We start from the raw sequence: 23,321 nt of genomic DNA, 5'->3' as shown, positions 1-23,321 counted from the left end.
AAAGAAAAAGAAAAGAGAAACATTAAAAGAAAAGAAGAGAAGTAATTGTAAAATGAGACTCATGGCTAGAAGGAAGTGTACTAATATATAACTTAGATAATTGAAAGAGGAGGGCAACTAAAGGGTTAGATATAGAGGAGCTATATAACTTAGCAATTGCAACAGGCGGGCAATTGAAGGGTTAGATGTAGAAGAGTTTAATTAATGGTATTTTTTTCTTTATTAAACAATTAATGGTATACAATATTCTTGAAAGTTTAAAAGTTATTTTAGTCAATTGACACATGAGAGAGGAGTGATGAGAAGTAATAAGTAATAGATGAGTTGTAAGTTGAACAAAAAAAAAAAAAAAAAACTAAATGGCTATTATAGAAGGCGCCACATGGTAGGACCTCATGCTTTCCTGCATGAGGTCTCTGCTTTTATATATATATATTGATATTGATTTTTGACATTCACTTACAGTGGGTGTACTGGCAATTATCCCTATTTTTTTTTACTTTGTATTTTTTATTTTAGTCCTTAATATTACCATTTTTGTAAAATTAGTCTTTGCATCTAGTACCACTTATGAAATTGTTGTTAAATCAAATAAAACAATGTTGTATTGCATATGAAAATTGTGTCAGTTTTATAAATGACAATAAATAGGTGTTGTATTATTCACCCAAACTTAAAGGGTGTAGAATTTAGGCCAGACAAATAATAATACCTCAAGAGGTACTAATAAGTATTAAGTATTACAATTGTCATTTATAAATGGTATGTATTTGGATGAGTAAAACCAATTCCACACCTTCATTGTTCTAATTTCTTACCCTCCACTACTTTAAGGAATTTAATTTTAGTTATAAGAGGCAGTTTTTTTGCTCTTTGAACTAGAGCTGTTCAAAAATTTGAAGTTTAACATAAATTGCAGACCTTAACTACAATAAAAGGTGTGAATTTTCTAGAAATTACATAGGTGACATCAACTTGCTCCCATTAAGATTGCATCTTGAGGATGGACCAAGTATACATTTTTCGTATTGGTGATTTCTAAACATTTCATTAGAATATTAGATTGCAAACTTTTGAATTATTTTGGAGAGGTCCATTAGGCCCATGGTGATGGACCAGTGTTCAGTTTCCAAATAAAAAGAGAGGTATTTTAGAATACCTCATGATTCCATATCAATCTCTTTGCTCTCTCTCTTCTACTCACCAGCCCTCGAACCCAAGGCTTGGTACTTGTAATAAGTATACAAACCATTGAGCTACTATGAGAGCCGGTGTCATGTTTTGCTTTCTAAATACTATTAACTCTTTTCTGAAACGCACCTTAAAATTTATCAACAGGATAATGACAAAATTAACAATAATAATACATTGTAAATATACATCATACAAGTTCAAGATCCTCTAAAGATTCTAAAAGGTACTCTACCAAATGAAGTTATCTTAATCTTAGCCTTTCATTACGTAATAGATGGTTGAAATTATGCCATGTCATTAACTTACTAACAAAATTCTAAAAATAACGGTGCCATGTTAGTTATTATGAAAAACAAATCATATTTTGAGTTTATTAATTCATTTTACTTCTTTTCATTTTAAAATTTAGAAAAAAAAAAAAAAAACTCAAACCTAAAACATAGAAAAGATTGCAAACTGCCTAGATACCTCCTCTGTTCTCTCACAGCCAGCGGAAAGCTCTAGAAAATTTCAAAATTGGCGTAAAGCAAACAAATATTTGTAAGTGGGAATATTATTAAAGCAAAATATAGAATCATTATCTAAGTGGGAATATTATTAAATTAGGAATCTCAACTTGGATCAAGCATCAAGACTTAGAAGTTTATATTGACTTTGTAGGATTTTGGATGCCAAGAGTGGATAGAAAAGAAACCGATCTATTTAAAATAATGAGGTTATAATCAATCATCACTGGTAAAACAGGGTGCAGTCAAATTTCTAGATTTGTGTTATCTTTTAGCTGAACTTTTAACTTTCCATGGCATTAATACAGTCAAACCAAAGTGATTAAGGTCCTTTATGTTTGTGAAATTTAAAACTCTTCTCATATTCCTGTTTGCTCAGATATAAACAAGCCAAATGGACAATTTGTCTAACCAAATGATCGGATGGTTGTCATGACATTTATATCCTCACTACCCATTTAATTATTTGTTAATTATGATCTGCTGCAGTCAACTTAATTAACATGGTCTTTTAATAAATAAATATAGCTTGCAGTTGCAGAATGAGGAATGAGGATAGCTTCAAAAAGGTGGTCTCCTCTGTAGGTGCACGTACTATTTTTCTCGTTCTACTTCTACAGCAGGTTAGACTTTAGAGCAGTGGTCAGCTCTTTCTACCGTACGTGGTTTTATTGTCAACTGAAACACATAGCTTTTATGTGCGCCTGTTATATTGTCATATAAACTCAGAAATCAAATTATACTCTTTACATTTTATCATTTCTTGCATTTTATATGATTGCAGCTCTCGTTGTTTCAGTTCAAGATATGCATGTCCTTTTTTCTCCCCTTTGCTTTGCTGGTGTTTATATTCTTGTATTTTCTTCTTCTATTCCTTTTACCCTTTGGGAATTGGGAAAAACCCCTGGTGGTCGGTCAGAGAGAGCAGTAGTTATTCAGTTTATGATGTCCTTATTTTCTTAATCCTGTACATGTTCTTGCCTTATCTAGTTCTCTTATTACATGTTGACTTACACTGTTACACGTACACCATTGGTTTTTTTCTTTTTCTTTTTGAAAGATTTTTATTGTTTATTAGTATATCACCACAATGATTATATCGTATATTCATTGCAGATCAGTAATGAGAGAGAACATTTTCATCCACAGAGGATGAGTCATCATTTTATCAGAAATTAGGTAAGTGGTGCGGTGCCCTTTTGCTTAACAAATGTGTTTTATATTGCTTTGTAGTTTGTAATAGCAGTAAGTATCTAACCCGGCTTAGTTTGGGGTGAAATGTCTCACTCTAGAACCCTGCCCAGCCAATTTTATGAGCCAGATAAACACATCTTAAATATTTAGACCAATCCTCAAGACTTCAAATAATAAGTTGTGGCTGAGTTCAGCTCACCCAAGATTCATTTATTGTTCCAACTACTTAGGTTTTGCTTAAACCTTTAGTCAAAGCCTAGTGAATAAAATGCTGACTGACATTTAAAAGTTGTTTTTAAAGCTTCTAAAATTCTTACAATTTTATGTGTACGTATATCAATTCTGTAGATTTTATGGCTAATATGTATGACATTCTTGGTCAAAAGGATATGTAGAAAATGAATTATATTTTTTTTATTAAGTAAGCCTTGTTACGGTTATGTTTGCAGCTGATCTTGCACAGATGCTATCTGTGGACATGCAGAAAGAAGGTCTTTCTGGGCGAACATTGACTCTAAAATTGAAAACAACTACTTTTGAGGTGCTTTTTGTTGTTCCATTATGGTTCTCTGTATAGATAGAGTCAATACCAACTCATAAGAGATTTATTCATGTACAACCCATATCTGGTGTATTTAACCCCAAGTAAGATCTCATAAATTCCATGAGGTTTGACTACATTTTACAATGAAACAAACACTATAAAACACTGAAAATATTTTACAACAAAATAAATGGAACATTAGTCATCACTAATGTGTATTTTTTGTGCTTAAAATTTTACAGACCTTGTGACAAACAGGTTAGGACCAGAGCTGTGACTTTGCAAAAGTATATTTGCTCAAGTGAGGATATTTTGAAATATGCATCAAAGCTGCTAAAGGCTGAACTTCCAGTCTCTTTGAGACTGATAGGTACCACTCAATTTGTGCTTAATTTTCTTCTTTATGAAAATAGCTCAATATTTGTTAAATTTTCCATGGAGAAGGGACCATGTTAAAATTTAATCTCGAACCTTGTGGACCTTTGTGTATGACATTGCAGTTATATATGCTTATTTCAGGCTTGCGATTGTCCCAGTTCAATGCAGACAAGGCTGTTGCTCCTGCTGATCCTACACGAAAAACTCTCACCAATTATTTGATATCTGGAGATGCGTATAGGGAAAGTATGGTTGATAGTAGTTCCATGGGCTCAATTGTTAATGATCACCACTTCATGAATAATACAGAAACTGGTTTTTCTAGGGGTAGCCATGAGGCCTGTAGTTATGATGGTAGGGATTTATTGGACAGCAGCCACTTTCCAGATCTGGAAGATAATAATTGTGCTAATGGCAACAATGATGGAGAAACGAGAAATTTCATGAGCCTTTGGGTGTTGAAAATGGAAACAAGGTATGTGAGAATTTAAAAGACTAATTCATAATCTTGACTCGGACCAGAATGCAATTTTTTTAATTTCCTAGGGGTGAATCTCAGTAACAACGCCGTCCATAGAATTTAAAGAACCCAAGGGGCGAATCCACCATGTGCAGGTTCAGTTCCCATCATTTCCAACCAACAACAACAACTAAGAATTTAAAGTGTCAACCTTAAATAATGGGATGGTGGACAGCAGTTTTTAAGTCCTAACATTGCAGATTGCTTGAGTTAAATTACCAAGCAAAAAAATAAAAGGTGTCAACTATTTCTAAAAGCTATAGTGTTATAGAAGAAAACCAAAGTCCAAGGAGAGATTGCGCAAAGCAGCCCCTTTAGCTCAACTCCAGAAAGCTCTTTCCCTTAAAATATTCTGAGTCTGCTCCATCCATAATCACCACAACAAACATATTGGAGCCATTCCCTTGTTATAGAATCTACCATACCAGGTGGAATGGAAAGAATCTGAGTTACCAATTCTGGAAGAACCTTACCAAATGATGAGAACAAAAAGCACCAATGCAATAACAAATGCTTGCTGATTCTCTGACCTGTTAACATAGCCAACAGTTCAAAAGGAGCTAATTTTACTAATAAGATTACATATGGTTAAAATCTCCTGATGTATGGTTGTCTATGGTGAAGAACCCAGCTTTTAAAATAGCCCAAATCTCTTTCCAAGGAAAAGATTATTGCTAGAACCCTGGCTATAATTTGAATTTTGATTGATAATGTAAATTCAAATGATTTCTTAGTTACTCTTATGTGTAGTTTCTGTTGAGATCTATATTTAAATGCTTTCTATTTTATTCTTGAGTTGTCACTTTACTCGAGTTTTTTCTTGTTCTCCGTTTCTGGATTTTGCTATTTGTCTAGGTGAATACCCCAGAACGAAAATCTTATCAAAATGCAGTGTCTGAGTTGAAAGCAGATTCTTCTTCTGTGCCTTCTGCATTTCGTAGCCTAGATGAAGAGAACAAGAGGCCTAACTTGCCGGATGATGATACAGTCTCTTCATCCAATCAGGGAGAGCTACTTCTGTGGGTAAATGATTACAAGTGTTCACTATGTGGGATTGAATTACCACCTTGTTTTGTTGAGGAAAGGCAAGAGCACTTTGATTTTCATCTTGCTGAGAGACTTCAGAAAGAGGAATCTTGCTGTGACACAAGAATGCTGAGGCACAGGTATTTTGAATTTTAGTTGTTATGCCGGTTATATGGTCCTTGCTTGTTAGTCTACTTGAAAGTGATTGATAAGCAGGTTGGGTTTGAGTGGTATGTGGACAGGTTAAATGCTTTGTGATAAAATATTCAACTTACTTAGATGACTAAAATTAATGACACTAATATTTACCAAAAAAAATGATTGCCTAATTAGTTTCCACTAGATAATTTCCCAATTTATTAAATATGCATGCTATATGGCATGATAAACTAGTATCCTTCCTGATAATTGAAAACCTCTTCCATCTGTGTAATACTGTAACTCGCCTTATGTCCATATGTGCAAATTATGGAGATCAGCAAAAGGGGGAGTTGAATAAGGTGTGAGATTGAAGATTATGGCTAGAGTCATGGCATTTGATTTGCAAATGTACAAACTAATTTTTTCTCATAAATGTCATTACTCACTCAAAATTTACAGTAGGACATTAAGCTGAATTTTTTAACAAAGTCACCCCCCCCCCCCCTGCTTGGGACATGGATTTGTGACTTCCAGTGTTGATAAGATCTTCATGCAAGATGCAACATCTTTTTTGTTTTTCTGAGAGTCAACTCTCAGTTTTGCAACTTGATATTGTTAGCAAATAATTTGTTCTTAGAGCTAATGAGTCACCATGTTAATTACATCTCTATGATAAATTTACAGGATTGCTTTTTTCATCTTCAGTCTACTGTCTACATATAACAAATATTTGATTTGACAACTGACAAGTTTGAAACCTCATCAGGCTTTCCCCAAAGGATAGCATCGAGAGCCAAAGAAAACAAAAAAAGCAGAGGGCTTCTCCAAAAGATAAGGGACATATTCCAATAGGTCTATTCTTTGTTAAGAGTAGTCAGAATTGTTAGCATTGTAATCTATATGTTGTTGTCCATATATAGTTTTCTATGCTATAGCGAAATCCAGTGTATTAGTGACTAATTCTTCTATTCATTTATTGAAACATGTGCAATATACTTATTTCAGCTCTGTGTCACAATATGTACAGATTTCAGCTCTGATAATAAAAATCTCTGATCTTCCATACATCTTTCAGTCTTGTAAACACATCTTTTTTCCTCTTTATAGTATGTAAGGGGATAACTTGATGAAACTCTATATATATTCACTTGTCTCCCTAAAATAATTCACAAGAAATAATTCAGATAGAAAAATGCTAGAAATACTATAAGTTTTAGTTCGGAGCCTTTATAAATTGATGTGATAATTAATATGATTTATGTACATCAACATCCTATTAAATGCATTTTTTAATTACTTTTTGTGATTGGTAATACATCTTTGTAAGCCTTATGTTGTAAAATTTATCATATTCCTAACATCATTCAAATATTTGTTTATTATCTTCTTAAAGTATCACTAATCACATCATTGTTACATTGTTTGTAAGTGTTTTGTAGTAAAATTTGTTAAACCTTTAGCATTTTGTTTTTTTTTAAAAAGCATATTACAAAGTAAAAAGATTAGATTTTTGTTATAAAAAAATTATGATATTAAATACTAAATGAAAGAACTACATGAGCTTCACAAGTCATACCGATATGATATAATCATACAAGGCAAGATCTCCTTCTTCCTCGTGGTCTTGTTCAACCCACGGGTTAAAAATATCCTCAGATCAAAACTGAAGTTGAACACTAAGGACATACTTGCTGGGAATTCAGCATGGTCACATACACACCATAAGGAGTAGCACTTACAACCAATGCCACCAACCAAACACACTAATTTTCCACCTCAGATGGCAGTTTTTAGTGACAGTAGAGTTTCTAGTCTGTGCTTCATAGAATTAGAAGAGATGTTGCTCAAGAAATGGATTAAGAGAAATTACTCAACCAGTGAATCACTTCCGAGGTTTGAACCTGGTGCACCATTTTACAAGAAGTTCTTCAACATTAGCATCCATTCGAGTCCCAACTCCTCCCCAGACCAACATGTGGGCATAATCTCCAAATCCTGAACCTGTTACTTCATGCACAGCCTTAAATCCAATTCTTGTGTAGAACCTAACAAGCTGCGAGATTGAAAAAGTAAAATCTATTATATGAATAGAAGATTCAGTCATCTGAGTAACTGTTTAAGACATTCTTTCAAGGAGAATTTAACTAAAAACACACATTACTGGACGAAGGACAAGTGGGAAAGCTAATTAATAGGTATCTTCTGTGGCCATTTAATGGCTACTAAACGTATTTACTTGAACAGTAATGCTACAAATACAATATTTTTCATAACATATTTTGAGATTACAATATATTATTGATTTTCACATAAGATCATGATTTAATTTTCTATAATTCATAACTTATCAACTCAGCAATTATGAAAGAAAAAAAATGTGTTCCTATAGACACTATCGACTTATTGTTACTAGAAATGCAAAGGAAACAACCGAGTAACTCTGGTACTGCTTGCATTCGACACATTATTCTTTTAAACAAAGGGAGACCACATAAAAAGAAAAATATCTACTGGCTGCGAATAGATTAAGGTAAGTATAGCTTTTCCACTAGCGTTTTTTTTTTTTTTTTTCAATCAAATGGACAATCTAGATTAAGGTGAAGATATAGGGTAGACAAAAACCTTGGAATGGTAAAGATCAGAGTCATTGATTGCAAGCAACTCGGCTGTTTTGCAACCACAATCATATCCATATCGTATAGCAACAGCTCCAAGGAACAAACCAATACCAAAGATTGATTTCTCCATTCCCAGTGTCTCTCTCCTCAATCTAATGGAGTCCAAGTGAAGAATTGTCCCTTTCAACCAGACCCTTATTAGCCCCTCAGCCTTCCCAAGCTCTGTCTGGGTTTCCAAGCTCTTGGCCGTGATTCTGAAAAAGGGTCCTAGAGTTTGGAGCTGGAGGTCAAGGTTTTGGGCTTTTGATGAGTCCAATATCTCTGACATGGTTGGTACAGTGTCTTCAAATTTATCCCTTCTGTGTTCATAGTGGGTGGTGCTTATTTGGAGGGAATTCAAATGTGTTTTTTTTAATACGGTTTGGGATGGAGAATGGAGTTGTAGGATTTGGGATATTGGGATTATTGAAGGAGAACTGACTTGGGTTCTAAGATTTGGTAAAGGAGATGCGGAACATGAAAGTTTGTCTGTTATTATCATATCTGATAATATGTGGTTCCTAGAGAACCCAATGAACACACTCGTAAATTTTGGAGGTGGTGAAGATGGCCCATGACTTGTGTGTGTTTGTGAGGATGATGCTATTGTTGTTGTTGTGATTGTGCTGGGATGAGATCGCCATTAACAAAACAGAGACAGACAAAGGAAAGTTTATATCTTGTTCATAGCCTCTTATGTCCTATCTCTCTGTCTCTCAAGGCCGTGAAAGCCTAAAACAATATATATATATAGAGAGAGAGAGAGAAACATTGAGTAGAAAACTCCTACTTGTGCAGCAAAATTAAACATTTTGGTCCACGAAAACACAACAGCATATTCTTTAATCAAACCATAAATAGATAATGGTATATAATGTAGTAAAAAATACATTCGGATGACACTTAACAAGATTTTTTTTTTTTTGAGAAACAACACTTAACAAGATTTGATTGCACAAATCTTACGGGGTTTAAAAGGAAAGAAAGAAGAAAATTTGAAAGACAAATAAACACAAACATTAAAAAATGAACACACAAAAAAACACTAAGAATTTATGCGTCTCAACTTTTGGCCTATGTTCACAGCAACAACAAGAAAAATTTTACTAACTAATTTGGAGAATGTAGAATGGTATAAAGGCACTCTTACACAATCATAATCCCAATACAGTCAAAGCTACTCTCTATTAAAATGTCATAACCATAGCACAAAACTCTTACTTTTGCGTTGTTTGAGAGAATTCATTGTTCCGTCACTATTGGTAATACTACTTGATCTTATCCAAATGCACATACTTAATGATAATTAGATAAATAATAATTTGCAATCAAGCGCCAATTAGAGAATACACTCAACAAGTCCAGAATTTGACTTATTTGAGAAGGAAGTTAAGTACTTTTATTAATGTAAATGAGTTACAGCCGAATGTAAAAATGAAACAATATGCGAAGGTACATCTTCCATCCATACTTGTAAATCTGGTATGCTTATAGCATGTCTCGCCAGACTATGAGCTACACTATTGTCGTTTCTCCTTACATGAGAATACAACACTCTTAGAAATTGTTGGAGTAAACTTTCACATCCTCCACCAGCAGACCCACTGGGCATAGATTCTGTCCTTGTGACTTCAAAGCTTGAATTAAACCAAGTGCATCACCTTCTAGTATAACATTTTGGAACCCCAACTCATGAGCGAACATCAAGGCTTTCCGTGCAGCCAATGCTTCTGCTTCCTCTACCTTATATGCCTGAAACAACTTCTCTGAACATGAAGCTAAAACATCTCCATTGTTGTCCCTTATCACCACTCCAACTCCTGACTTATTTAACTCACCAAAGACCGCTCCATCGAAGTTCACTTTGACAAAACCAACTTGCGGTGCTTGCCATCTGTTTCCTCCAATTCCATTGCTCCTCACCTACACACCTGAAGCTTCTGTATTGGCTCTGTAGTGCGCCAACATTTCTGCTGACGGTGCAGCAACTTGATGCAGCAGACTAGCTTGAAGGTTGAGCCTCACTTTGTTCCTTTGATTCCAAACAGTCCAGGCCGTGTATGCTAGCAGCTCAAGCGGTTTCCCCTCCTCTATCATCCATGACAGCAGCTCCTTTACGCTTGTGAAATCAATTTCTCCCCTGAACCTCCATTTATCCTGATTTGCCCATACAACATCCAACTCTGGACAGGTCCATAAAGCATGCACCAAATCCTCTATTGCCATCTTACACCTTTCACATATAGGGTCCTCTAAAATTTTCCTTCGCATCAGTGCATGTTTTGTTGGAAGTACATTCTAGCATGCTCTCCAAAGAAAATTTTTTTTATCTTTGGTGGAGCTTGCATTTGCCATACTTCCTTCCAAACATGTTTATGGCAGATTGGAGGGGTTTGGGCATTCAATTGCAGCTCCTCCTCTTCTTTAAAAAACCTATATCCGAACTTGCATGTATAATTTCCTGAGGTAGAGTAAGGCCAATACAAGGTGTCTTCAGCCACGTTTCGACTAAAGGGAATTTTCTTGATCAACATGGCATCCTCCTCCACAAATAATCCATCCACCAACTGTTCATTCCATGTTCTTGTGCTTGGATCAATAAGTGAATCAACAGTATGATTTTCAAAACTTTCCAATGGACAAATAAGCGGAATCGTTGGGTGTTTCCTTGGCAGCCAAAGTTGCTGCCAAATATTTATTTTTTCTCCACTTCCAACCCTCCATATTGCCCCCCTTTGAATGATGTCTCTTCCTCTAAGTATACTTTTCCACGCATAAGACCCCATCCTTGAGTCGGCAGCCTCCAAAAGTGATGAATTGGGAAAGAAACGAGCTTTAAACACTTTGTAGAATAGAGAGGTTTTATTATTCAATAGCCTCCATGCTTGCTTTGCTAGAAGGGAATCATTGAACATAGCAAGATCTTGAAAGCCCATACCTCCAATAGTCTTGGATTTTGTCATCTCTTCCCATTTGACCCAATGTACTTTCCTACGATCGCCCCTTTGGCCCCACCAAAATCTTTTGATTAGAGCCTCAATTTCATTGCACAAACTCGCCAGCAATTTGAAACATCTCATAGTGTAAGTGGGGATGGCTTGTATGACCGCCTTTATGAGCACTTCCCTTCCGACTTGTGAAAGTAATTTTGCTTCCCACCCTTGAAGTTTCCGCCAAACCTTCTCTTTAATGTAGTCAAAACTTTCTTTTTTTCCTCTCCCAAGTAAGGAGGGCAGCCCAAGATATTTTTCGTAGTGCAAGATTTCTGGAACACCCAAGGCAGCCTTGATTTCATGCTTCACCTCCTCCGGAATCGCCTTGCTAAAGAACAAGGATGTTTTACTCCTATTCATTTTTTGACCCGAGGCTTCTTCATACTTTTTGAGTATCTCCAAAACATTGTCACACTCCTCCATTGTGGCCTTGCAAAAAATAAAACTATCATCTGCAAAAAGCAGGTGCGTTAGTTTTGGACCCCTCCTACAAAGGGAGTAGCCATGGATTTCACCTTGTAGTTCTGCCTTTTTAATTAAGCCATTCAACCCCTCTATACACAAAAGGAAAAGGAAAGAGGAGAGTGGGTCTGCCTAATCCCTCATGTAGGAAAAATCATTTCACATGGTTCTCCATTTACCAAAACCGAATATGATACTGTTTTAACACAACCCATTACAAGATTTATCCACCTCTCCCTAAAACCCATCTTCCTCATTACCCCTTCCAAATAACACCACTCCACCCGGTCATATGCCTTACTCATGTCTAGTTTTAGTGTCATATAACCATAATTACCCCCCTTATAGTTTTGTAAACTATGTAGAGTCTCAAAGGCCACCAAAATATTATCAGAAATTAATCTACCTTTGGTAAAGGCTGATTGGTGTTCAGTGATGATGGATGGGTGTAATTTTTTTGGCGATTTGCAAGAACTTTGGAGTAAATTTTATAAAGGACATTACATAGGCTGATTGGGCGAAATTGGTGTGCATATTTTGGAGAGTTTATTTTTGGAAAAAGTGTAATAAAAGTATGGTTTAGGGGGTTAGGTAAAGTACCTGAGTTCAACCATGACAAGATGGGAGAAGTGACATCATTATTTACCGTGCTCCAAAAATGTTGATAGAAGAGCGGAGGCATGCCATCTGGACTAGGTTCCTCGAGGGGAGCCATTTGTTGGAGAGCTGAAGCTACTTCACTTGCTTCAAACTCTCTACATAAACTTTCATTCATCTCCTCATCAATTAGTGTAGACACAAAATCTAAGATGCCTGTGGAGACCCTCCTGTCTGTTGAGGTATAAAGAGACTTGTAATAGTTCACCATAACTTCCCCAATATCCTCCTGACTAGTTCTCCACACACCCCCCTCATCCCTAATACCTTCCATTGAGTTTTTCCTGAATCTCTTAGTAGCACAACTATGAAAATATCTGGTATTTTTATCCCCCTGATTTGCTCATAAGATTTGGGATCTTTGAGCCCACATTGTAGCTTCTCTATCTTGCAACAGCTCAATCTCCTTTTTAATCTATCTCACCCTACAATTGTTCCCACTAACCATAGCAATCCTCTCTTCTTTTGCTATTTCCTTTCTCAAACGACTCAATTCTGATTTCACATTCCCAAATACATCTTTCTCCCATTGCCCTAGTTCCTTCACACGCTTCTCCACTTTTCTTAAGATATCACCCTCCACACCTATTTCACTCCCACTACCCCAAGCCGAAACTACCACCTCCTCACAACTAGAATTTGAGAGCCACATCTGTTCAAACCGAAATAATTTTTCCGGGTTGGTATGTTCAAACTTGATAGTGATATGAGAATTGGGATATGATCTGATGAATTACATGATAGATGAAACACCCTTGAACCTCCAAACTTCATGAACCAACTATTATTTACCAAACACCTATCAAGCCTCTCCTAAATTGAACCGCCATTTTTGAAGTGTTTGCTCCAAGTATATTTAGAGCCCTCAAATCCCAAGTCCATGAACCCACATTCATCCATCACCTCCCTAAATTGCTGCATCTGATTGTAAGGCCTACTTGCACCCCCAAGTTTCTCATCTTGTCTTAAAATCTCATTAAAGTGCCCATAACAAAGCCATGGCTTTATAGATTGTGAGTTTAAAGCCCTAAGTATGGTCCATGCTTCATGGTGTCTCGCTATCTCCGGTTCACCATAAAAACCCGTTAACCTCCACTCATTCTCTGTATCTTTATCAATCACCGCATCAATATAGTTTCTATCTACACCTTCCACTTTTAGATTAATCGTTGCTTTCCAATAAAGAACTAGTCCTCTACCTCTACCCACTCTTGGCACAATCCATCTATGGTCAAAACTCATACTCCTTTGAACAAACGCTAGCCTTGCATCATCTGTAAGCATTTCGGCTAAAAACACTACAGAGGGATCTTTTGCCTGTATGATTTCCACAAGCTCTCTCCATGTATGCAGGTTCTCAAGTCCACGACAGTTCCATGCTAAGCACCTCATTGTTCTTGGCGGGGCTGAACATCAGCTCCCGCCTTTTCAAAAGTTTTGTTTCCTTCCTTGATTGTTGCTTGAAACCTCTTTAGCTGAAACATCACAATAATCTGCCTCTGCTCCAGTAAATCTCCTTTTCTTTTGTGACTGAAAACCTGATGCCGTATTGTCTATTGCCTTCTTCCATTCTCTGCGTTTCCAGGTAGGTGAAGCACGTGAAATCGGTGAACCATGAGCCCTATTTTCCTTTGCAGCACGTGATTTGTTTAGTGTTGGAGGCTCACTTAAGTTGTCACATGCGTTAGGGCTTCTTGACACACTCCTTGTCGATCCCAACAATTTAGCCACCCCAAACTCTTGAGCCAAACTTAATTCCTCCTTACTTACCTCTCCAGTTGTTTCAGTTTCTTTGGGAGTCTTCAATGCCTCAGTAATTTTCTCCTTAAATTTGTTTCGATTGACCGAATCTTCCCTAATAATCCCATCCCCTTCATTACGCCTTAATGGTACATTTATTCCCCCACCTTCAATGCTGAAATTAGTGCCAGTTGTTACTCCCTGTGGTTGCTTCGGCGCTCTTCCCCCACCTAAGTTTGAATTTCAGCCTGAGTCAACATCCTCTGTTGTGCCTGAACTCCTCTTCTTCTTCTCGGCATAGAACCCAGGAACTTGAATTGCACTTTTTCTTGTAGCAACAAACGGTGGGGCTCTCAAATATGGACCAAATTCACGTTGCTCTAGAGTGAGAGTTCCTTCACTGTCTATCCACAACTCACAATCTTTGTCATCGTGAGTGAGTCGTCCATACCAGTGGCACATATTCGACAACCTCTCATATTTGAACGATATCCACACTTGCTTACCTCCCTCACCTATAGAAATCAATCTACCACAACACAGCAGTAATGATAGATCAATGGAGGCTTGGATACGAATAAAATGCCCACCATAAAAAATTTTCAGATCCGTCGGTGCAAACACCTCCCCCAAAACACTACCAATTCTCTTCGCCGCCTCTAATGTCATAAATTTCATGGGAATTCCATGTAGTTGGACCCATAGTTTCGTCTTCTCAAACCTTATATCCTGAAGAGAGACTCGTTCTCATATCAGCTCATCACTACCAAGTGTTTATCGAAAGTCCATGGCTCTCCCTCTAAAATTCTATCCACATCCTCCCTATTATCAAAGGAGAAAAGAAATTTACGATCTCCAAAGCTCTAGATTTTGAAACCATTCTTAGCTCTCCATATCGGATTAAACGTCTTCGCTATGACCTCCATGTTAATGGCTCGCTTTGTCAAAAACTTTGCAGCAATGGAAAACTTCTCATTACTATCATCATCAACCAAACAACACCCTGGACCCTCTCTATCTAACAATGTGAGCCGGCTCCATGATTGTGCCAAGTCGTCCATCTCACACTCTCACAAGTTGTTTCCCACACCCCCAAAAAAGAACCCAACAAGCCTAGAAGCAACAGTGTTACTCCCAGGATACTCAGCACCTTTGACGAAGGGACACTCGACTTCTACTGTGAAAGAGAAGTTTGAGAGAAACCCAACTTCTAGTTACAGAGAAACATTAGAAAGAATTATCTATAAAGAGAACATTAGGTTTTTGACTTATAGTTTGTTTCTAACAAAAGTCACCATTTTTTAAATAGGTCTCCCATCTAAACAAAACTTACTTTGTTATCTACGCAGTGCCGGCCCTAGATATTTTGGGGCCTAAGGCAAGAACTAAAAATAGGTTCTTTTTCATTTTCTTCTAAATTATTTTGAAGTTCATTATTAAGATTTGTTGTATTGCAAAATTGAACATCATTGTTATCTTGCAATTGTATCATTTCATTATCTTCTAACTCTTTTTGGTGAATTTCTTGCTCATTTGTGATATTTTCATCTAAATTTTGTGTTATATTTGGTTTATTACTAATAACAAATTTATCCATTGATCCTTTTTTAGACTCAATTAATTTTTCTTCTTTTTTTCTATTTTTAAGTTTTTCATATACAGATGCATATTTTCTAGTGGACATTTCTAATCAAACAATATATTTATAAAGACTAAAATAAAAAATAACTTTCAAGTGTAGAGCAAATAAGAAATAGAACCTTATTTATATAAAAAGTATTATTGTAGTTTCACCGAACAATAACAAGTTTTTAGCAATCCCAACCTGTATAAATAAAGACTTATTCAATATATTACCACTAACTAATATATATATATATATATAAACACACGATTAAAATTTCAAAAAAAATTAAGCACAAGCATAACAAAAATTTAAGCACAACTATAACACAAGGCTTATTAATAAGACCCACCCACAAAAGAACACAAACAAATCCTATCTATAACCCAAAAAAAAAAAAAAAAAAACCAAGCAGTAGGCTTTATGAAAAAAAAAAAAACTTGAAGGCCCAAAACTAATAAACAAAACTAGGGCCCAATCTTATTACAAGTCAAAGTGCCCTGTGCCCAAATATTTATACCTGAAGTTGAACGGCTGAACCTGAGAGAGGCGGAGAGCAGTCTGAGCAGTGAGCAGAGAATCAGATTCAGAGAAAGAATGAGACTATGAAAGAGGCAGAGACACTAAGAAAGTTTGCTTGAGCTTAAGCAGTTGAGAGAGGTGGTCCAGGCAGAGGAAGCTTGCTGCCTTGCTTGAGCTGTTGAATTTTGTGTCAATCGGAGATTATTTACTACATGATCTATAAGCTTATATATTATGCATAATTTTAAACTACAAACACTTGCAATTTAAACAATTTGACATAGCTAAGATCTTTAATTATCTAGAAATTTTGTAGGCATTGTGAATATAAGAAGAAAATGTAATCTAATACAATCAATTTTGTAGCTAAACTTTATCGTTTTGTATAGACAAAATGTTGCAAGTATGATGTGAAAATAAATTATTGTTTATGATTAAATTTAAAAGAGTCCCACCGAGTTGTGTTGAGTATAACAAATGGTTAGGTGGCTTGTGATGGGCTGGATTTTTGGAAGATTTTGTGGCCTTCCTTTGTTTTAGATCTGAGTTTTATTTTCTATTAATAAAATTCAAAATATGAAATAATTGACTTGGCACTATTATTTTAAAATTTACTTAGTAAATTAATGACATGTCATAATTTCAACCATCTATTATGTAATGAAAGATCAAGATCAAGAGAACTCCATTTGATAGAGTACTTAAGAAACTTTAGAGGATCTTGATCCATCATATGTAGGCCTGTTCAAGGATATACCGGCACCTACAAAACCGGTCTGACTGCATTGCCGCGCCTCGCTCAGGGCTCCACCGAAGGTTTCCGGCACGGTGGTCGGCTACAAATCTTCAGTGCCGACGTCGGACTTGTGTGGCCATTGGTGCCGAGATGTGCACACCGACGAAGACCGAACCAACCCGAGCTTGTTATATATATTATGTAATATGTCTAAGAATAAGAAGAGGCCTAACGTTCTAAGAAGTAAGAAGAGGCAAAGTTCATCCATGAACATTGAATAGGGTCGTTCTTATCAAAAAGAATTTTGAATTCTTATCCATGAGTGAACACTGTACAGGCCTAACGTCCTTATCAAAAAAAAATTGAATTAAAAAGGAAGTTTACATGTGAGGCTTAGTCCAAAAACGTGAGTTAGGAGGAATTCTTATAGTCAGACTCTGAATGGTCTTGTCTAAGCAACTCTAGTCTCTCCCACTTGCATTTTTTGAAAAAAAAAATATTAAAAATGATGTATGGCCAAATGGGTTATTGGGGTACAAACATGCCACAGTTGCCACTTGCGTTTTTTGAAGAAAAAAAAAAAAAAAAAAAAATGATGCTTGTCACTGTTTGAGTCAGTACCATGCAAGATATATATATATATATATATATATATATATTTTTTTTTTTTTTTTTCTCTTTTGATCTCAGCCACACATGTCTTTTCCCTTTAGTTGTTTCCCACACAGCTCAACTACTCTCATTTAGGCCTGTTCAAGGATATACTGACACCAACAAAACTGGTTTGACCGCACCGCCTCACCTTGCTCAGGGCTCCGCCGAAGGTTTCGGCACGATGGTCGGCGGCAGATCTTCAGTGCCGACGTCAGACTGGTGCAGCCATTAGCGCCGAGATGTGCACACTAACAAAGAATGAACCGACCCGAGCATGTTATATATATATTGTACGTAATATGTATAAGAAGAAGAAGAGGCAACGTTCATCCATGAACACTGAACAGGATTGTTCTTATCAAAAAGAATTTTGAATTCTTATCCATGAGTGAACACTGTACAGGCCTAACGTCCTTATCAAAAAAAAATTGAATTAAAAAGGAAGTTTACATGTGAGGCTTAGTCCAAAAACGTGAGTTAGGAGGAATGCTTATAGTCTGACTCTGAGTGGTTTTGTCTAAGCAAGTCTAGTCTCTCCCACTTGCATTTTTTGAAAAACAAAATATTAAAAAAAATATAAAAAATGATGTATGGCCGAATGGGGTAGTGGGGTACAAACATGCCACAGTTGCCACTTGCGTTTTTTGAAGAAAAAAAATTTTTAAAAAAAATGATGCCTATCACTGTTTGAGTCAATACCGTGCAAGATTTTTTTTTTTTTTTCTCTTTTGATCTCAGCCACACATGTCTTTTCCTTTTAGTTGTTTCCCACATAGTTCAACTACTCTCATTTAGGCATGTTCAAGGATATACCAACACCAACAAAACTGGTTTGACCGCACCGCCTTTACTCAGGGCTCCGCCAAAGGTTTCGGCACGGTGGTCGGCGGCAGATCTTCAGTGCTGACGTCGGACCAGTGCGGCCATCGGCGCCAAGATGTGCACACTAACGAAGACCGAACCGACCTGAGCATGTTATATATATATATTTCGTAATATGTATAAGAAGAAGAAGAGGCCTAACATTCTAAGAAGTAAGAAAAGGCAACGTTCATCCATGAACACTGAACAGGGTTGTTCTTATCAAAAATAATTTTGAATTCTTATCCATGAGTGTACACTGTACAGGCCTAACATCCTTATCAAAAAAAAAAAATTTGAATTAAAAAGGAAGTTTACGTGTGAGGCTTAGTCCAAAAACGTGAGTTAGGAGGAATGCTTATAGTCTGACTCTGAGTGGTCTTATCTAAGCAACTCTAGTCTCTCCCACTTGCATTTTTTGAAAAAAAAATTAAAAAAATATAAAAAATGATGTATGGCCGAATGGGTTAGTGGGGTACAAACATGCCACAGTTGCCACTCGCGTTTTTTGAAGAAAAAAATTTATAAAAAAAAATGATGTCTATCACTGTTTGAGTCAGTATCGTTCAAGATTCTTTTTTTTTTTTTTTTTTTTTTTCTCTCTCTTTTGATCTCAGCCACACATGTCTTTTCCCTTTAGCTGTTTCCCACACAGCTCAGCTACTCTCATTTAGGCCTGTTCAAGGATATACCGGCACCAACAAAACCGGTTTGACCGCACCGCCTCACATTGCTAAGTGATCCGCCGAAGGTTTCGGCACGGTGGTCGGCGGCAGATCTTCAGTGCCGACTCGGACCGGTGCGGCCATCGGCGCCGAGATGTGCACACTAACGAAGACCGAACCGACTCGAACATGTTATATATATATATATATATATATATATATATATATATATATATATATATATATATATATTTTACGTAATATGTATAAGAAGAAGAAGAGGCTAAATGTTCTAAGAAGTAAGAAGAGGCAATGTTCATCCATGAACACTGAACAGGGTTGCTCTTATCAAAAAGAATTTTGAATTCTTATCTATGAGTGTACACTGTACAGGCCTAACGTTCTTAATTAAAAAGGAAGTTTACGTGTGAGGCTTAGTCCAAAAACGTGAGTTAGGAGGAATGCTTATAGTCTGACTCTGAGTGGTCTTATCTAAGCAACTCTAGTCTCTCCCACTTGCATTTTTTGAAAAAAGAAATATTAAAAAAATATAAAAAATGATGTATGGCTGAATGGGTTAGTGGGGTACAAACATGCCACAGTTGTCACTTGCGTTTTTTGAAGAAAAAAAAATTTTAAATGATGCCTGTCACTATTTGAGTCAGTATCGTGCAAGATTTTTTTTTTTCCTCTTTTGATCTCAGCCACACATGTCTTTTCCCTTTAATTGTTTCCCACACAGCTCAGCTACTCTCATTTTGGCATGTTCAAGGATATACCGGCACCGACAAAACTAGTTTGACCGCACTACCTTTGCTCAGGGCTCCGCCGAAGGTTCAGGCACGGTGGTCGGTGGCAGATCTTCAGTGCCAACGTCGGACCGATGCAACCATCGGCGCCAAGATGTGCACACTAACGAAGACCGAACCGACCTGAGCATGTTATATATATATATATATATATATATATATATATATATATATATATATATATATATATATTACGTAATATGTATAAGAAGAAGAAAAGGCAACGTTCATCCATGAACACTGAACAGGGTTGTTCTTATCAAAAATAATTTTGAATTCTTATCCATGAGTGTACACTGTACAGGCCTAACATCCTTATCAACAAAAAAAAAATGAATTAAAAAGGAAGTTTACGTGTGAGGCTTAATCCAAAAACATGTGTCAAGAGGAATGCTTATAGTCTGACTCTGAGTGGTCTTGTCTAAGCAACTCTTGTAATAACCCACATAATTTTATTTGAGATTATTATTAAGTTTTATTTAAAATATATTTGATGGGCCATAGGTTTTCTTTTATTAATAACTGCAGCCCACTGACTACTAAGCTCACATCTCTATAATGAACTACAGGGTAGAGGAAGAGATAATCAGGGTTTTCATAGGAAGGGTTTTATCAAAGAGGCTAAGAGGTTTTTTTCCTTAGATTTTAGCACAAATACAATTGAAGAGGAAATCAATTATTCCAGGTATAAATTTGTTAAAATTTTATCATGGAAAACTTTAGTGATGTGTAAATTGTGAATTGGTAATTTCTTGGATTACGATTTTTACACTATTTCAATTATTCTTGAATCCTAGAATGCCACTGTTTGGAGTCTAAAAGAACAGCTAAAATTATTTAAAGCATGAATAAGGCTGCACCGTTTTGTAGGACTATAAGGGCTTTAAGGTCTATAGGAGCTTTTGGGCCGTTGATCTATGTCTTAGGGTTAATTATGAATTGCTGGAGAAATTGCAACCGACCCCATTCATTAAATCTTATTTTGTCAAAGTCCAAGTTCTCTGACGGATGATTAATGCCTTGGTAGTCTTTGCCTAGACTTTGACTATTCCCTACCACAATGAATGATTAGAAATCAACACGTCTACAATTCTTTAAAAGGATAATGCCAGACTTGTTTCTTCTATCCAATTCTAATTGCATCTCAAAATGCTTAGATATGAAATATATATTAGGGTCACTGATATTAAGTCCATGAACAAGTCAAATTAGTTTTGGTCCACTGTTGCCATTGGGATATATATTAAATCCTAAGTTTACCCATAGCATGAATTTTAGAACAAAGTTATAGTTATAGAGCCTAATTCATGGTTAAGGTTTTACTTTTGTTTAGGATATATATTAAATCCTAAAGTATTAGCTGTTGGCTCTGAGTTTTGATAAATTCAAGGAAACATATTCTTGGGTAGAGATACTTTGCATTAGTGTTATCATTTAGTTTAGCAATGTATAATTTCAGTGAGTCAATTTGTATAATTCAATAAGATTTATATTTTGTGGAGGATATTAAGTAATTTTCATGATTGATTATGTTCCTATTTAAGAGTATTTTGAGACTATTTGGAGGGTGTTTCAACTGGACTTTCAAAGTGATTCAAGTGCAGTAAGTAATTATGCATAATTATCTAAGGCAATAGTACAATCTCTACTGTTGACAACCCCAACAGCCTAGGCTATATGCACGGAAATAACTGTCACGGCAGTTACTACCAAGTAACTGTCTTTGTCCAGGACTTGCTACCACATGTGGTTTGACTTAGGACACCTCCAACTGATATTGTCTTGGCCTGCTCTCCACGTTTCTAACCCCTACATAGCAGGTCTAAACATCCAGCAAGCTAGGAACTGCTTAGTAACTGCTAGTAACTGCTGCTGCACACTCTGCACATGCCAGCCCATCACTCAGCACATCATGAGGCCTCTGCCCATGCTCCAGCAGCCCACACATGATTATCCTATCACATTTTAAAAGCTTGGCCCTTGCCCAAGCCCTTCTCATCAGCATCACAGCCCACGTAACATGTCCATATGCAGCCCACCAAGCAACTACTATCAGCCCACTCACACAAGTCCATGCATTCTGCTAGCACCAACCAACCCAATGCCTTGCACAACCTAATGTCATCATAGTAGCCCAGCACTGCCTTGCACACAAGCCACCAAGCCCACACACAAAGCAACTCTGCCAAGCCACCATGCCATGAACCATCACCTAGGGTTAGCACCACTTGCTGCTACCCATCACCACCGAACCATCTCTGCCCACCATGGCTCACTACTGCCATGGCCTTGGGGCATCATGTGGAGTAAGGTGCCTTCACATGCTGCCCCTCATCATGATCATTAATCTGAATCTAGAAGGGAGACCAGACTTGTCCCCCTCAAAAAGCACTTAGGAGCTTCACTAGATAGGCATGAGGAGCCATTGGTGTCTTGAGAAAATATTGAGCTAAGTGACTGGTCTGATGTTGTCTAAGCACTCCAATTCCTCATGTCATCATCAGCAACTTGCAAAGCTCTTAACACCTTGTTATCTTGCAGGTTACATCGGAGCTGTCTAGACGACTTCAACTACTGATGATTCTGGCATCATCAATTATTATTATGTTTTTGAAAAACTATTGTGCTTAATGCAAGTGGGTTCAAGGGGAGTTTAGTTATAATTTTGGCTAATTGTGGTTTTATTGAGCCTACTATAAATTCTTTAAGTGAAAGGGTGATTTTCACACAGTTAACTTAGTTTAGGCTTCAACCATTATTTATTTATTGATATAATTCAATAATTGGGAAGGGGTGTCAAACCTAAACTTCTCCGTTAGAAACACTAGGAAATGTCACTTGAACTACAATACACTCAACTTTGTGATTCAATTGAGCTGCACAATTTAATTTATAGAGTGATTTATGATTTTCCAAGTGGAAAAAAAAAATGGTTTTTTCCCAAATGTTTGGGTGGTGCCAAAATTAAAGTGGGATCAAAACGTTTTGAAGTGGAAAAAAAAAATTGGACTTAGGGGTGACCCAAAATTTCTTAGTATTATTTTTCAGGTTTTTTTTTTTTTTGTAAAATGGATGTATTAAACATGATACTAGAAAAGCAACAACGCTGCTATTGCAGCGCCTAGAATACAAAGCTCCTAAGGCATCAAGCCTGATTTGTTCCAAAATACAAACAAGGGGTAAATCAAAAGAAACAAAATCAAAGAATAGGAAATTAGAGTGGGATCAAAATGTTTTGAAGTGGATCAGTGAATAAGAAATTAGGAAAAAAAAAGTTGGACTTAGGGGTGACCCAAAATTTTCTTAGTATTATTTTTCAAGTATCTTTTCTTTTTTTCTTTTTCTTTTTTTGGGCAAATTGGATGTATTAAACACGAAACTAGAAAGCAACAAAGCTACTATTGTAGTGCCTAGAATACAACACTCCTATTTTCTCTT

At 36.4% G+C, this 23,321-nt stretch overlaps 3 protein-coding genes and 1 pseudogene across 3 annotated transcripts; 1 reads left to right on the top strand and 3 right to left on the bottom strand.

Annotated features, from left to right (window-relative positions):
* The first annotated feature begins 3,333 nt into the window (after nucleotides 1–3,333).
* LOC142609109 (DNA polymerase kappa-like) lies at nucleotides 3,334–7,081 on the top strand (annotated as a pseudogene).
* On the bottom strand, nucleotides 7,011–8,902 carry LOC142609783 (uncharacterized). The gene is made up of 2 exons (XM_075781503.1): nucleotides 8,126–8,902; nucleotides 7,011–7,556 (listed from the first exon to the last, which is right to left on the bottom strand). Exons 1-2 carry the CDS (start codon nucleotides 8,660–8,662, stop codon nucleotides 7,386–7,388), a joined length of 708 nt encoding a protein of 235 aa, XP_075637618.1. The 5' UTR covers nucleotides 8,663–8,902; the 3' UTR covers nucleotides 7,011–7,385.
* Nucleotides 8,903–10,430: 1,528 nt separating this feature from the next.
* LOC142609107 (uncharacterized) lies at nucleotides 10,431–12,924 on the bottom strand. Its single transcript, XM_075780736.1, has 3 exons — nucleotides 12,718–12,924; nucleotides 12,216–12,606; nucleotides 10,431–11,707 (listed from the first exon to the last, which is right to left on the bottom strand). The coding sequence occupies exons 1-3, from the start codon at nucleotides 12,922–12,924 to the stop codon at nucleotides 10,431–10,433; spliced, it is 1,875 nt and encodes a 624-aa protein (XP_075636851.1).
* A 161-nt stretch (nucleotides 12,925–13,085) lies between these two features.
* LOC142609106 (uncharacterized) lies at nucleotides 13,086–13,664 on the bottom strand. The gene has a single exon (XM_075780735.1). The coding sequence runs from the start codon at nucleotides 13,662–13,664 to the stop codon at nucleotides 13,086–13,088; it is 579 nt and encodes a 192-aa protein (XP_075636850.1).
* Nucleotides 13,665–23,321: the final 9,657 nt, after the last annotated feature.

Source organism: Castanea sativa, chromosome 9 (assembly GCF_040712315.1).
Source record: "Castanea sativa cultivar Marrone di Chiusa Pesio chromosome 9, ASM4071231v1".
NCBI classification, from domain to species: Eukaryota; Viridiplantae; Streptophyta; class Magnoliopsida; order Fagales; family Fagaceae; genus Castanea; species Castanea sativa.
This window is presented reverse-complemented; position numbering and strand designations above follow the sequence as displayed.